The 17182-nt window shown below is 34.1% G+C and overlaps 3 protein-coding genes across 3 annotated transcripts in view; all 3 read right to left on the reverse strand.

The window, feature by feature from the left end:
• The window catches only part of LOC142855783 (uncharacterized), a 237274-nt gene that overhangs the window by 144661 nt on the left and 75431 nt on the right, over nucleotides 1-17182 (reverse strand). The window lies entirely within an intron of this gene.
• On the reverse strand, nucleotides 972-3240 carry LOC142855786 (olfactory receptor 4A8-like). The gene is made up of 2 exons (XM_075982191.1): nucleotides 2493-3240; nucleotides 972-1123 (listed from the first exon to the last, which is right to left on the reverse strand). Exons 1-2 carry the CDS (start codon nucleotides 3238-3240, stop codon nucleotides 972-974), a joined length of 900 nt encoding a protein of 299 aa, XP_075838306.1.
• LOC142855784 (olfactory receptor 4A5-like) lies at nucleotides 11687-12628 on the reverse strand. Its single transcript, XM_075982189.1, has one exon. The coding sequence runs from the start codon at nucleotides 12626-12628 to the stop codon at nucleotides 11687-11689; it is 942 nt and encodes a 313-aa protein (XP_075838304.1).

Raw genomic sequence — 17182 nt, forward strand, 5'->3', positions numbered from 1 at the left:
AATTTAGCTATGAATACACAGGTACATTTTATACTTTATTCATAATGTTAGGTACCTGGAAACAACACAGGAATTCCAGTTTGGAAAGAGATGAATAAAGTATTAATTACACATAAAATGTAACATTGCAGTGCAAAAAATGATATTCCATATAAGCATATAATTCTAGCATAAGCACATGAAATTAAATTCATTATGTCACATAAAGTAAAGCAGATTTAAAGGCTATATACTATGTCTATATACCATAATCCTTTCTTATGAATGTGAATAGTCCTACATTCTCGAAATTATTTTATTTCTCAACTGAAATTAATGAACAATTTCTGCTAAATCCTTTTTCAATATTAACTGAGATAAATTATGTTCAAGTAAGCTATTTTTCTGCATTATGGGAGAAAAACACATGCAATTTGTATATTTCCTGAAATTCACTTTTAATTGATTCTAATATGAAATGTTACTTTACTATTTTTAAACAATTTACATTTATAGGGTATCTCAGAGAAATGTATTGAGTAGAATATTGCTTTTATTTATGCTTTAAGTATGCTGAAAAGTAATTATATCACTTTACCTCTCCCTATTCTTACCTCCAGTGGCTCCCAGATGCCTTCCTTTGAATACATCCTATTCCCTCCACTCTCAAGTTAATAGTCTCCTAGAGGTTTTAGTATCATAATATACATGTATAAATGAATATGTATACATGAAATATATAAATATAATTAGATTAATCCATTTTTCTGTTTATGTGTGTATAGTTTCAGGGCTGTCCACTCAGCACTATACAACCAGTAAAGGAACTAATCCCTAGGAGAGGAAAATTTTCATTGTCTTGGGGTAATTAATTGTCTGTAATTTTTTGATACATTCTTTTGCTAGGAGTTTTTTCACTGGTTCTTCTTGTCCATTTAGTTACATGTTCAGTGACAAGACATTCCTATTCTATCTGTAGCTAACATTTTACATCAGAATTTTTCCATATAATTTTTCATCTCTGAATTTCTCAAAGTGTATATTAAAGGATTTAGCATAGGAGTGAAAATTGTATAAAATACAGCAATGAATTTATCAATAGAAAAGTTATAAATAGGTCTGGCATACATGAAAATGCAAGGAAGAAAAGAGGACAACCACCATGATGTGGGAACTGCAGGTGGACAGAGCTTTACACCTTCCTTCCTGACTGTGATCATAGATTGTATCTTAATTAATCTGCAAAAACATTTTTAAAAGAATTATTTCAAACTAAAGTTTAATCAAATTAGAATATTTTGTTAATCAAAATAAATGAAAGTTGTATAGATAAAACTATAAATAAAAATTAATACACATGACATATACAGTTAGTTGAAAGAAAACCCTAAAGAATTCCACTGAACTGAACATATCAAGAAATCCATTTAGGTTTTCTAAGCACATCATATTTGTCTTAAATGGAATATTTCCATCTAATACTTCAATGCTCAGGGACCTAAGCAGAAGAAAAGGAGCAAAGATTGTAAAAGTCAGAGGCCATGGATGAATTCAAGTAATATTGTTTTTTATATACTGTTGCAGGTATGGATTCACAGAGATTGACAGCATACACATTACCTGTACAGATTCAAGTTACATAATATCCCAGTATTGAAAAGAGAAGTGGACACAAATTCCCATACCTAACAAACAAGCCGTCTTGATACCTTCTGGGAGAAAAAAAAGGAAAATATTTTTTGAATGGACAGTTATTAGGTGTTGTAACCACACTCCAGGACAGAACTCATGCCCAAGAAGAGTTTGTTGACCAACAGAAAATGAACTCGATGGTTTTGGTTTTATTGGGTTTGGTGGGGGTGTTCATTTGGTTTGGTTTGGCCTTTTACCTTGTTGGGTTTTGGGTTGTTTATTTTTGAAGGTTCTTTGAAGTTTGGTTATGGGAAAGTTGAGAGAGGGAATTCAAAAAGAGAGAGTGGGGAAATACATACATACATACATATATATATATATATATATATATATATATATATATATAGAGAGAGAGAGAGAGAGAGAGAGAGAGAGAGAGAGAGAACATGAAGTTGGATGAGAAGAGAAGGGGGAAAGATCTGAGAAGAGATGGAAGAGAAGAAAAACCATGATGAAAATCCAATGTATAAAAAAATTTAAAGAAATTATACAAAATTTTACATAAACTGAAATAGGCAATTCATGAGAAATGGTTAAAAAGTACAACAAAATTATGATACTATAAGAAACTACACTAATTATTAAAAATCACAAGAAAAACCCAATATTTACAAATTACATTCACAATGCAAGTAGTTATTTTATTCTATTGGGACTTAATAGTTTTTGGAAAAGTTTGTCCATAGAATTTTTTATCTCTGAGTTTCTCAAAGTATATATTAATGGATTCAACATGGGAGTCACAATTGTATAAAACACAGTAATGGATTTATCAACAGGGAAACTACAAACTGGTCTAACATACATGAAAATACAGGGAACAAAAAAGAGGAAAACCACAGTGATATGGGAACTACAGGTGAACAGGGCTTTACGCCTCCCTTCCTGACTGTGAATCTTTAGAGATCTTAAAATGATTCCATAGGAAAGAAGGAGGAGGATGAAGATCACTAAACACATAGCCCCATTATTGACAATGGCAGAGAGACCAATGAAGTAGGTATCAGTGCATGCAAGTAGCAATAGTGGGTATATGTCACAGGCAAAGTGGTCAATGATATTGGGACCACAGAAAGGAAGTTTATACACAGGAAGAACTTGAATCAGAGCATGTACAAACCCTCCTGCCCAGGCCATCACTAAGAAAAGGATACATACCTGTCGATTCATAATAATTATATAATGCAGGGGCTTACAGATGGCCACATAACGATCATAGGCCATTGCTACCAGAATGACAATATCAACACCACCAAATAAATGCTCTATAAAGAGCTGGCTTATACATGCTGTGAAGGAGATGGTCTTCTTATCACGGAGCAAATCTACAATCAACTTGGGTGAGATGGCAGTGGAATAAACAGCATCCATGACTGACAAAGAGGCAAGGAAGAAGTACATTGGGGAGCCCAAGGAGGGACTGATAATCACTGTCGCCACAATGAGCAGGTTTCCCACCATCGTCACAATGTAGATGAGTAAAAACATAACAAATAATGCTTTTTGCCCCGCAGGATCCTGAGTGAAGCCCAGCAGGACAAATTCGGTGACATTGTTGTTCTGGCCCATTTATACGTCTATAAGGCTTATTTCAGAGAAGGGGCTCAGAAGAACAGTGCTTGCTACAAAGTGTAAACAATACTGTCAATCCATTCTTTCATGATGCAGTAGTTAAACAGTAGTGGACATTAGGAAATATCTTGTGAGCTTCTTAAAACAAATTCCATTCAGTTTCTGTTAATAAATCTTTAATTACTGGTTTATCTCAACATCAATGACTCTAGACAGAGGTATCTCTGTCCCCCATACCTTTAAATGTAGTTATTTAAAGCGCATTACACCTTGGCATTGATAGTAGCAAATCAACAGAGAAAAGCTCTCTCCTTTAAGAATCTTGAGAAATGATTGTGGCATTAAACGCAAGTATATCAAGTAAAACAGAGCAATATTTTGAGCTGGTAATATCTGTGGATAATATTTTTTAAATGAATGTGTGTAGTACCCACAGTAGCACTTCTCCTTGAGGATCCAAGTCAGTGCTATTATATTGCACTATTAGGCTTAGATACTATACCTCACAAGATAATTTTAGTCATCGCATATCTCACTTGATCTAAAAAAAATAGGGAGATTTTGAACTGCACCAAATATTTCCAATATTATTGAGAACCCAATTCCCTGCAGCAATTATTTCATGTAACTTTAACACATTTTAGTAATTACAGTTCCATTTCATAATTATTTATACAAATGAGTAACACAATTACATGCATCATCGGTTTTTTTTTCAAGTGGTTTTTCTTTAGCTTTTACAAATCTGACAGTAGACCATAAATTTTCCCCCATAAATCTCAGAAAAATCTAGGCAGAGAGAGAGAGAGAGAGAGAGAGAGAGAGAGAGAGAGAGAGAGAGAGAGAGAGAGAGAGAGAGAGGAAAAGAGAAACAGAGAAAGCGAGTACTAAACTGGGCATGGCTTTTAATCGTAATACATCCTAGGTGCTGAGGGTCCTCACATAGCAGTGAGAATCCTGAAAAGCAGAACATTCAAAGAAAATGCATAACCAGAATATAAAGGTCTTGGTTGAGTTCACTTTTAAAACTTAATTACAAACATGTCTCTGCTTGCATTCTGAAAAAATGGGGATTGCTAAATATTTTAAAGTCTTTCCCAGTCTCACAGCATCTAATGGTCCATACCACATTTCTTTGACTGTTTCTCTTTCTCTTCTGTTGTCATTGTTCCTTTTTTCACATTTACACACTATCTCCAAGTTTACTACTGCCTCCTGAATGATACTAAGTGAAGAATAAAATTTAATAACTACTATGACAGAATAATATCTTTTTCTTGTACATGGTTTATTAAGAAAAAATCTGGGAAATACTTGAGACAGAGCAGTGAGGAAAGCCGTGGACCCTGAAGCCCCACCTGGTTACAGCATGAGGTTCACTCGGTTTGTGTCATCCCGATCTTGTCCTTCTTAGTAAGTCTCCTCTGCCTCTGTTTCAACATTTGTACCACAGGGACTTCAATAATATCCATCTCCTAGAGTGTCTGTTGGTATTCTTATGAAACACCTAAACACTGCCCAGAACATCAGACATCTCACTGGTGGCTGTGATCACTATTCTAGGATGGTTCACTGTGAGCATCAGCTGAGAAAAAAGTCATGAGGATTTCTGTCCACTTAACAGGAATGTCGGCATAGTCTGGGTTAGAAAAAACAGCACATGTGTGTCTCATGAACCATATTCGGGATTTGGATTAAAATCATACATCTTAGGTATAATTTGTTTTATTATATGTACTATTGTTATCAATATTTACCTGTGAAGAAATATGATTGAACTAATAAAATTTCTTGTCCAAGGACTTGGTACCAGAGGACATGTGCAGAGTCAGGATGGCTGTAAAAGCAGTTGGGATGCACCTTATACATGTCTCCTTCACATTTATGCTGCCATCCGAGCCAAAACATCTGTCCTTGTCATTCTTGAAGTTCCCGACTGCCATAGGCATGCCTGTCACGGAACACAGGGTTATCACATAACTTATGTTCAATTCTGTCTTCTACATTGTACTTCTACACATTCAGTTGCTTCAATATTGATTAGCATTATCTTTCATCAGATCAAAACTTCCAGAACCCTAAGTAAGTATTTATATAAGTAAGTATTTATATAATAGAGAAAAACAGAGCACAGAGGCCACATAATGCTGGACTTATGCATAATGTACATTATGAAAAGGGTTAATTCTACAAACACTGAAGAATAGTGTGACTGCTTTCATTTAGAACTACTGTTAACACATTTCTTGAAAACTAATTGAATAATCCATTATTAACAACATGACGTTTTTGGAAAATAGTCTTATATTTTAAAAACTACTTTGCCTAGCACTGAAGTTTTGTCACCCATATAGAGGATAAAGTTATATCACTTGATAAAACACAGCTACAAGTGAAAATAAACATATTAACCAACTCAGTATCAAAAGATACACTATTATATTTTCTCTCATTTTGAGTTTTACATTTTCAGTAATTATTAAAAATCCTAAACTCAGAGAAGACATAAGAGTGAAAATAAAAATATACCATGCAACCTCCTCACACAAACCTAAGTAGCCTGTTACACTGAGAGCAAATAGACTTGTATTCTATGATTAATTTCTTTGTGTAGCATCTTAATTTTCCCAATTTAGATACTTTCTATGATACTATATGAATTAAAATATTAGTTGCATTTCAGTGTATCACAAGAATCTTTAGTTTGTATTCTGTTTTATCATCTCATGTACTCACAACACAGTTCTTATTTTGTTCTATAAAATTTAAAGGTTCTTTTGCTGGTAGGGCAGCAATTATTTTATGTACCTATGTGACTTCACAGAGCACATGGCAAGATATCCACATTCAATATATAAGGAAAGAACCCCAATAGCCTTCAGAAAAACAAACTTCCACGAAACTTTCTATTTCTTAGTTTTTAGATAAATGTAAGAACATCCAAGCTAAATTTAAATATAATATATATTGTCAAAAGTTAGTCTCATAGGTAAGTGGATACTGTCACATTCTAAGCAAACTTCTTTATAAAAATACAAAAATAAATTGTTTGCATGCGCATTAAATGCCCACTTAATAAATAGAAATTGTTAGCTTTTTTATATGGTCATTTTATTTAAAAATTGACAACCCTAAAATCAATTATATGAATTATTCCTTTTTTGTATTAAAGACACTCAAAAGGTCTTGAACTTATGAAGTATAGATACATCCATGTGTCTCCCAAAAATGCCAGGAACTGAGCAGGAATAAATAGTGGTTTAGATTGCGGAAGTATTAATGGTAAAAATTTCTCATGACGACATCCAGAAGTCTTCTGTCTCTATCACTCAGATAAAATTTCTGTACTTCCTTAATAAAAACATTCCCCTGCATATAGAAGACCCCAGGAAATTGAGATCATCCATAGATAGTTATAATGATGAAAAAAGCATAAAGATCAGATACATCAAGGGTTAAATACCAGACGCTTCCTGGGTCTTTTGACCAGAAAAATATTTTTCCATTTATATTCACAATACTGTCTATGTCTTTTCTTTGCACATCACTATTTATTTGTTTATTTTTTTAATAAACAAGCTTGTTTAGATAATTGGAACTAATTCAAATGAAATCATCTTATTTGAAAAGACTGCTAGGGATAAAAGCATTAAATTTTGACAGAATGAGTGACTAATTTGAAAATTCTATATGAAAACAAATGTCCGGGTATATTTAAGAAGATACTATGAGCTAAGATTGAAGAAATATTTAAATAAAGCAAATAACATCTAAGACACACTTGAAGAGGAAGGAACTTAGTCCCCATTCATAACATCACCCTAGCAAACCATAGTCCTGCACCGATGGTCAGAGAGAATCTGCACAGCTGCATTTTTGTTGCAGAGTTGAAAATGTAGTCTGTGAAGTTGCAAGTTATGGTGTAATATTGGCAGAGAATGGTCCTACTGTTTCATAGGTAGGGAAAATTTTTATGGAGGCATTAATTTATGAGATAGGACTATAATGACTTTCATTTTGTTTAGTCAGTTCTTTAATGACTATATAATATTAATTTAATAACTCCACTAAAATAGTATTTTTTTAAAAATTAACAATGATTATGAGCTTTCTCTGTTATTGAGCTTGTTATTTAGTCATCGGGGAGTAGATGCTCCCATGTGCTTACTTCCAACTTGGCTCTTCTGGGTCACAAAGGAATGGATAATACGTCATCACAATAGGTGATAGGTTCCACTAAAATGAAAATTTTTAATTTGTGTAATGAGTTAGATAATTTCAGCAAATTCTAGTGCATTATTTGCCAGAGCATGTCTAATCAAGATGCTTTCTCTGTTAGTAAATGAAAGAAAAAGTCAATGAGCATACATTTTTGAGGTTAAAATTATCACTCAAATATGAATTGAAATATATGTAGACATAATGGTCTATATCCTTTCCATCTAAGTATAAACACCTACCAGAGCTACTCACTCAGTTTTTCATATTATACTCAACTGCATGTAAGAAAAAAATAAATGGGATATGATCACGACACTAAATAATGACTCTGATTTCCATTCATGACGTACCATCAAGTAACCTCAAACACACTTGAAAAGAGAACAGCACAGTGGCAAACTCCAATTATATCAGTTTCTTTGTGAGGTATATGTGTTTCTGAGTGAATATATAAAATAAAGAAACACTTAAATATGACATCAACACTTACTGTAAAAGACAGTTGTATAGTCTCATTTTCAGGGAAAATATATTCAGAGAAAAACAAAGAATCTGTGTTTATATAACTATGTAAACAATGAATAGAATGAAGAGAAATTTATTCGCCCAACATAATTATTTGCTGGTGCAAGAATGGTGATCTCTAATTATTTTCAGGTCACTGAAGTGAAACACTCCATAAAGGCCTTGTCTCAAGGATATATAATAGGCTTGATATCTGTAGCACAAATTCTAATTGTTCTTAATAAAATCTCAGAGTAAGATACTAGTGGGTAAATGTTGAGAGATCAGAAAATTAGTGCAGCCAGCCACTAGAAAGATATTTTACCTCTACCGAATCCATAGACCCAAAGGGTGATTTTGTCCTCAGACTGCATTCTCTTACTAACTGCAAGACTCCATCCTCTCTTGTCTCCTCCCAACTCATATCCCTTTCTCTGCCTAGCCATATCCCTTGCTGTGTCTACCTCCTTAGTGCTGGGATAAAAGGTGTGTGACCTTTATGTACTGGGATTAAAAGTATGGGCCAACAACACCACTTGACTCTTTTATACTAGAGTAGCCTTGAACTTACAGAGATCTATCTGACTCTAAAGGAGTGTGCTACCGCTGCCTTGGTGGGGGGGGGAGAATTGTCTGTATTCTGTCAATCATATTTTAAATAAAGACTGATTGGCCAGGCAGGAAGCATAGGTGGGTCAACCAGACAGGAAGTAGAGGCGGGGCCATGAGAACAGGAGAATTCTAGAAAGGAGGAAGTCCATTCCCCCCAGTCTAGCCCAGACCACCAAAGAAGCAAGAAATAACCTGCCTGGATGAGAAAAGGTACTGAGTCATGTGGCTAACATAGATAAGAATAATGGAACCATTAAAGGAACTAATATGAAGCATGAGCTAATGGGACAATCAGTTTATAACTTAATGTAGACTCACTGTGTGATTTTCTTTGGGACTTGAGGGCTGTGGGAACCAAGCAGGACAGAAATTCCCACAGCTGGCCCTCATGTTAGACTGCCTGGCCTCTGCACTCTGATCTTCAAGCAAGCTTTATTTGTTAAAACACAAAGTATAACTATAGACATATCTCATAAATATAGTAGTACCTAACAATACACAAGTAGAGATTTAAGTTTTGAAACACTGGTGATGAAGAATTTCAATGAGTAAAGGAAATATTCTACTTTTAATGACTTCAAAGTAGACTATCACCAAAGAATCTTTCTTCCTGTTTAGAAACATGTCCTTGAATGTACAAGGTCCAGGAAATCCATAACATTCTACAAATTTTATGATCAAAGAAAAACATTACATAAGAACAAATCAAAGATAAAATGTCAAATGAAAGCATACACAAACTTGATAGTCTTTGAGTTGTCAAAGGTCTTTAGATAATTTAATTAGTAAAATAGTTCATTTATCCTAGCTGAGTAGCCACATCTATCATAGAAAATAAGCTAGTTAGAATATGTGGAACAAATTCAAATGAAACAATGTCTCTTGAATAGGCATCTTCATTTCTGTAGTCCCTGGGGTCAAGAGCCTCAGATCTTGCCAACAATGAGTAGCTGACTCCCAAGATGATTTGGAAAACACATACTATGAAAAGAAAATTTCCAAAGTGTAACATATAGAAACTATACTCATCTTGATGCATTTGCATAAGGCAAGCAATGATTAAAACAGCATGAAATGGCAGCAGCCTTCTTCCCTGAATTAAGAACACCACAGCAAAGTAAGTTCTCAATCACTTCTAAAAGCTTTGAGGTACAGAGGCATAATGAGGAAATATGTTATAAATATTGAGAAGAAATTGATGGAAACAAAAGTACTTATTTCAGTGTGATATCATTTTTATCTTGCCAATTCAAGGAATTAACAGAAATTTCAACATGTTATATAAAGATTCTTGATAAAGTGTCTAAATTCATGCTTTAACTTCCTTACATATTTGTCACCATCACTAAAAACTGCAGGATAGAAATCAATTTAAAAGTTTATTTAAAATAACACAAATTATAAAATCTCAAGGGAGAAATATAAAACTTCTGAATGATGAAAACAAATGGAGAACAAGACTATTGAGAGATTCTGAACCTGCAGAAACCTAGCTTTTCCTGATCCCCCCAAAAAAGTTTACTAAGTTCAAGAACAGCCCTTCTCTAAACTACCTACACAGTTAACACACCACCAGCCAAGACTATTGTCATTGTGGAATGTTGTTTAAATAAAATTAATTAGTAGATATATTTTACAGCTTTTCAATATAATACAATACAATAATAAAATATTAAATTGGGAAAAAGGCCAATTCACTAAATTAAATGATCTGGAAAGAAATCCATTTGAACATAAACATAAAATATACAGGTCATGGTATGCCATCAAACAAGGAAATACTTTTAGAGCAACCAAAAGAAACAATTATTAAAAAAAATAAGAAAAAATATCACAATTAACAAGGAATAGCAAGTAGATTGTAGGTTTCTCACCACACAGAAATAAATACTGTCATTGATAATAAAATAAAAATTAAGTCAATTTACCACTATATAATGCTTACACATCATGAGTATATCACAAATTGTAAGTATCTTAATTTATAAAACATTTAAAGAGAATTATTTCAAACTAAATTTAATTGGGAATTTTTTATTAATCAAATAAATGAAAGCAGTATAGAAAATTACAAATAGAGTAGATTTTGTAGTACAAATGACCATATAGAATTAGCTGAAATGAAAACCTAAAGATTTCTACCAAATAAATTATATTGAGAAAACCATTTAGGACTAAATATATCACATTTGTTCTAAAAGGAATATCTCCATAGAATAGGAGGTGAAAAGATTATAAAAGTCAGACATAGTAGATGAATTAATGGGGCAATGATTTCCATACACTGTTGCATGTATTGATTCATAGAGACTGACAGCATGCACACTAATTATACAGATTCAAGTTACACAATATCACAGTACTGAAAAAAAAGTAGAAACCAAGTCCCATATCTAAACAAGAGACTACCTATAATTGATACCTACTGAGGTGAAGAACAATATTTTCCAATGGGATGTCACTAGGTGTATCTACCATACTCCAGCACAGAGCTCATACCCAAGAGTAGTTGTCCAACAGAAAATTAACTCCATGGATTTGTTTTGGTTTGTTTTGCTTCATGTGTGTATGTGTGCATGTATGCATACGTGCATGTGGGTGTCTGTGTGTTGTGGAGGGGTTCTTTCAAATTGTTTCATTTTCCATTTTTATCTTGTTGGTCTTTTGCTTCTTGTTTCTGTTTATTAATTTTTTACGTTTACTTTTGGGAGGTTTGAGAGGGAAACGTACAGAGAAAGAGAATATGAGAACATGGTGTTGGTTGAGACAGGAAGGGAGAAGATACTGGGAAAGACAGGGAAGAAGAAAAAGTGATTAAATATTTTGTAGAAAAAAATTTAAAGCAAATTATTTATTGAAAATTTGACATGAACTACAATAAGCAGTTAATCAAAAATGTTAAAAGAGATAGAATAGAAAATGAATGATACAATAAACAACTACAGTATTTGTTTTAGAAAAATCACAACAATGAAAAATATTTCCAAAGGACAGTCACAATTTCAGTAGTTTCACAATGGCAAGGGATAGTGTGAATGTTCAAGATGTAAACACATACCACTAGAATTCATTCATGATTGTTGCCTAGTGTTTACAAAGAGAAGCATCAAGAAGAAAGTCTTATTCTATTGGGACTTAATAACTTTTGCAGGAGTTTTTCCATAGAAATTTTCATCTCTGAGTTTCTCAAAGTATATATTAAAGGATTCAACATGGGAGTGACAATTGTATAAAAGACAGTAATGGCCTTATCAACAGGAAAGCTAGAAACAGGTCTAACATACATGAAAATACAGGGAACAAAAAAGAGGAAAACCACAGTGATATGGGAGCTGCAGGTGGACAGGGCTTTACGCCTCCCTTCCTGACTGTGATTCTTGAGAGATCTTAGGATGATTCCATAGGAAAGAAGGAGGAGGATGAAGATCACTATACACATGGCCCCGTTATTGCCAATGACAGAGAGGCCAATGAAGTAGGTATCCGTGCATGCAAGTAGCAATAGTGGGTATATGTCACAGCCAAAGTGGTCAATAATGTTGGGACCACAGAAAGGAAGTTTATACACAGCAAGAACTTGAAACAGAGCATGTACAAACCCTCCTGCCCAGGCCATCACTAAGAAAAGGATACATACCCGTCGATTCATGACAATCAAATAATGCAGGGGCTTACAGATAGCCACGTAGCGATCATAAGCCATTGCTACCAGAATGACAATATCAACACCACCAAATAAATGCTCTATAAAGAGCTGGCTTATGCATGCTGTGAAGGAGATGGTCTTCTTATCACGGAGCAAATCTACAATCAACTTGGGTGAGATGGCAGTGGAATAAACAGCGTCCATGAGTGACAAAGAGGCAAGGAAGAAGTACATTGGGGAGCCCAAGGAGGGACTGATAATCACTGTCGCCACAATGAGCAGGTTTCCCACCATCGTCACAATGTAGATGATTGAAAACATAACAAACAATACTTTTTGCCCCACAGGATCCTGAGTGAAGCCCAGCAGGACAAATTCAGTGACATTGTTGTTCTGGCCCATTTATTCTTCTATCAGGTTTTTCCAGAGAAGGAGCTCAGGAGAACAGAGCCTGCCACAAACTGTGAATAAGACTATGAACCCATTCTGTTAGAACACAGTAGTGAACCAATAGTAGGCGTTTAAAGAACTTCCCCTTGAAACAAGTTCCGTCATTTTCTCTCAATAAATCTCTAAGTCCTAGGTTTGTCTCAATATTAGTGACTCTCTAGGCAAAAATGTATACAGAGGTATCTCTGTTCCCCAAACTTTTAAATGTGGTTATTTAAAGCACATTACACCCAGACATTGATAGCAGCACACAGATTAAAGCTCTCTCCTTTAAGAAGCTTGAGAAGCAGTTGTGTCATTAAACTAAAATATATCTACTAGTATTAAAGAAAAAGGTTGAGCTGGTGATATCTGTGGAGAATATTTTAAAATATGAATTTGTGCAATACCCATAGTAACGTTGGTTCTCAAAAATTCATGCTAAAGGGCATAGAAACTACAACTCACAAGATAATTTTGGTCATCATACACATTTCATTCAATCTAGAAATTAAGTAAATTTTGAACTGCACCAAATACCTCAAATATTATTGAGCACATCCTTACCAGAAGTAATTAATTCATCTGACTCTCACACATTTTAGTAGTTACAGTTCCATGTGGAACTGTATTTATTTATTTATAGTAATCAGTAACACAATTGCATCCACCATCAGGTTTTTCACAAGAGTTTTTACTTAACCTTAACTAACAATTGCTCTTACCATGTCCTGCAACAGCAGACCGTTTACATTTTTCCAGAACTCTCAGGAAAAACTAAGCAGAGATGTAGAGGGATATGAAAACAGAAAGGAGAGAGTGAACACTAAACGGGGCATAGTGTTTATCCTAATACATCCTAGGTGCTGAGGGTTCTCACATTGAAAATCAATGCCTGGATCTTCAAAAGTAGAACACTCAAAGTAAATGTATAGACAGAATGCAAAGGTGTTGGTTGGGTTCATTTTCTGAACATAATTATCAGCATGTCTCTGTTTGTATCCTGAAAAACAAGGAGATTGGACCATATTTCAGTCTCTCCCAGTCTCACAGCCTCTAAGCACTGTTTCTTCTGACCTCTTGTTTTTCTCTGCTGCCGTCATACTCTCCCTTTTTCACATTTGCACAATATTTCCAAGTTTACCACTGTTTCCTGACTGATACTAAGTGGAGAATAAAATTTAATAACTACTATGACAGAGTAATATCTTTCATTATAGTGTACATGGTGTAGCAAGACAGAATATGAGAAATACTTGACACAGTCAGAGCAGCGAGGAAAGCCGTGGACCCTGAAGCCCCACCTGGTTACAGCATGAGGTTCACTCGGTTTGTGTCATCCCGATCTTGTCCTTCTTAGTAAGTCTCCTCTGCCTCTGTTTCAACATTTGTACCACAGGGACTTCAATAATATCCATCTCCTAGAGTGTCTGTTGGTATTCTTATGAAACACCTAAACACTGCCCAGAACATCAGACATCTCACTGGTGGCTGTGATCACTATTCTAGGATGGTTCACTGTGAGCATCAGCTGAGAAAAAAGTCATGAGGATTTTTGTCCACTTAACAGGAATGTCGGCATAGTCTGGGTTAGAAAAAACAGCACATATGTGTCTCATGAACCATTTTCTGGATTTGGATTAAAATCATGCATTTTAGGAATAATTTGTTTTATTATATGTACTATTATTATCAATATTTACCTGTGAAGAAATATGATTGAACTAGTAGCAATCAAGAAAATTTCTTGTCCAAGGACTTGGTACCAGAGGACATGTACAGAGTCAAGATGGCTGTAAAAGCAGTTGGGATGCACCTTATACATGTCTCCTTCACATTTATGCTGCCATCCGAGCCAAAACATCTGTCCTTGTCATTCTTGAAGTTCCCGACTGCCATAGGCATGCCTGTCACGGAACACAGGGTTATCACATAACTTATGTTTAATTCTGTCTTCTACATTGTACTTCTACACATTCAGTTGCTTCAGTATTGATTAGCATTGGTTTTCACCAAATCAAACCTTCTAGCCATATACGATTATTATGTAGTAGTATAATAGAGAAAAAACAGGGTTAATAGGCCACATAATGCTGGACTTATGCATAATGTACATTATCAAAGGGTTGATTCTATAAAAACTGGAGAATAGTATGACTGCTTTCATTTTGTTTTTCTTTTTTTTGTGTGTTTTTTTTGTTTGTTTGTTTTCATGTCTGGGTTTCTCTACAGCTTTGGAGCCTGCCCTGGAACTAGCTCTTGTAGACCAGGCTGACTTCAAACTCACAGAGATCTGCCTTCCTCTGCCTCCTGAGTCCTGATATTAAAGGTGTGCTCTACCACACCAGGCTGTTTACACACTTCATGAAAAATAATAGTATTATCCATTATTAAGAATATGCCTTTTTGAAATATAGTTTTATATTTTAAAAATATTTTGCATATCACTTAAATTTTATCACCAATAAAGAGAAGTGAAATATATCACTTGACAAAAAACAAATACAAGTGAAAAATATTGGTCTGTTTAAATCAGAATCAGAAGGAACTGTATTATATTTTCTCTCATTTGTCAGTTTTAGACATTTAGGAGATATATAAATTCATTTACTCACAGAAAACATAAGAGTGGAAGGGAAAATATCCAGGGAAACTATTCAGTTTTTCAATGCCATGTACAGTAGTACACAATATCAAACTAGCAAAAGTCTGTGTTAAAAGGTGAGGCATTCCTATGTGTTTTTCTCTATATACAAATTCATTGGAAATTTTAAGATGCACACATGAAATACAGCATCATGAAACTGAAATAGAATAGATTTGATCTCGTAGAGCTTAAACACATGTGAGGTTACAGAACTTTTAATTTTTCTGTTTAAAATATCTTAACTGATTATGCATTCTTTTAAAAACAGCACACAAAACACAGCATCCATGAATAAAAATAAGAAAGCACTGTCATTTGTAATATGTACATATTTCACTTGCTATTTGGCCAAATGAAGTAGAGTGGTGCAACCTCTCTACAAAAAAACCAAGTAGTCTGTGACACTGACAGCAAATATGCTTGTATTTTACGATTAATGTTGGCTTAGCTTTTAATTTTCCAATTTAGATACTTTCTGTGAGATCATAGGACTTAAAATATCAGCTGCATTTCAGTGTATCACAGGAATCTTTTGCTTGCATTCCTTCTTGTAATCTTATATACTTACAGTATGGTTTATGCTGATGCTATCAAAGTTTTCTTGCATAATCAATCTTTAAGATTATATCTACTTCTTTAGTAATGATAATCAGGAATAAATGGGATGTGAACATGACACTAAATAAGGATTCTGGCTTTTATCAATACCGTATAATCAAATAATCTCAAACACACTTTAAAAGAGAGTAACACATTGGAGAATTCTATGGACCCTGGGTCATGTGCTTATGTTACAGTGTCCAGATCATCTACTTACTACCTATGTTATCTTACAGGGATCTTCAATATCTGCATCCTAGAGTGCTTTGTTTACTTTTGAGTTTTCATCAAGATCTTCTCACTACTTGTGGCCTTTATATGAATTATCGCTGTTAGTAATGCTGTCATTTGCCTCACTTTTAGGACATAGGTATAAAAGTATTTTAGGAATTATTTATTCTACTCCATTTATGTGCTCATAACCATTGCCTGTAAAGGATTATGTTTCAATTGGAAATGAGCAAAGGTAAACACATCTACATGGTATGATAGTGGTTAAGGATACATGCAATATCTTCACTTGCTTCAGATGTCAGCTGTGATAAAACTTCTATGTAATTCAAGCACATTTCTTCTGTTACCTTATATAGAAGATCTGCAGTTGCCAGTCTTGAAGCTTCAGACTGATGAAAACACACATATAGTTGAGCATAAGTGTAGGAAAACATACAGTTCTGCCACTTCCACACCTTAATTTAATGTGTTTTAGCATCTTTAAAACTTTAATCAGAATTGGGTTCCACCAGAACAAATTTTCAAGAAACCAATATAGTTATTACAAAACAAAGTGAGAGCAGAGTCCTTCAGCCATATCATACTTAAACCATGTAAACTGGACTACAGATTACTACATATTTGATTCCATAAAAAATGGAGAATATGAATGCTTTAAATTCAAATTGTTCATAATTACTTCCAGAAAAAAAACAATAATTAAGCCAGGCATTAATTGCTTTTATAAAAGATAGTTTTATTGTTCTAGAACTCTTTTCAACAATAAAGAAGAACAACTCTATGTCACTTAAAGGAATACAAATGCAACTAGATATGATTATATTAAGAAAATTAAATCCATCTTTGAAACACTAATATTGCATGGTCTTTTATTTGTTGATCCCAAATTTTCAAAGAAGTGTCAAATTGTATGTGTATAGAATAAAGGGTATAAGTGAGATGTATCTGAATAAACAATATAAGTGATAGGTGGTGGGGTGAAATCAGCACAAGTAGATGTTTATGGAGGAAACAGGCTCAAAGTGAATTATATACTTATGCGAAAA

Source organism: Microtus pennsylvanicus, chromosome 8 (genome assembly GCF_037038515.1).
Source record: "Microtus pennsylvanicus isolate mMicPen1 chromosome 8, mMicPen1.hap1, whole genome shotgun sequence".
NCBI classification, from domain to species: domain Eukaryota; kingdom Metazoa; phylum Chordata; class Mammalia; order Rodentia; family Cricetidae; genus Microtus; species Microtus pennsylvanicus.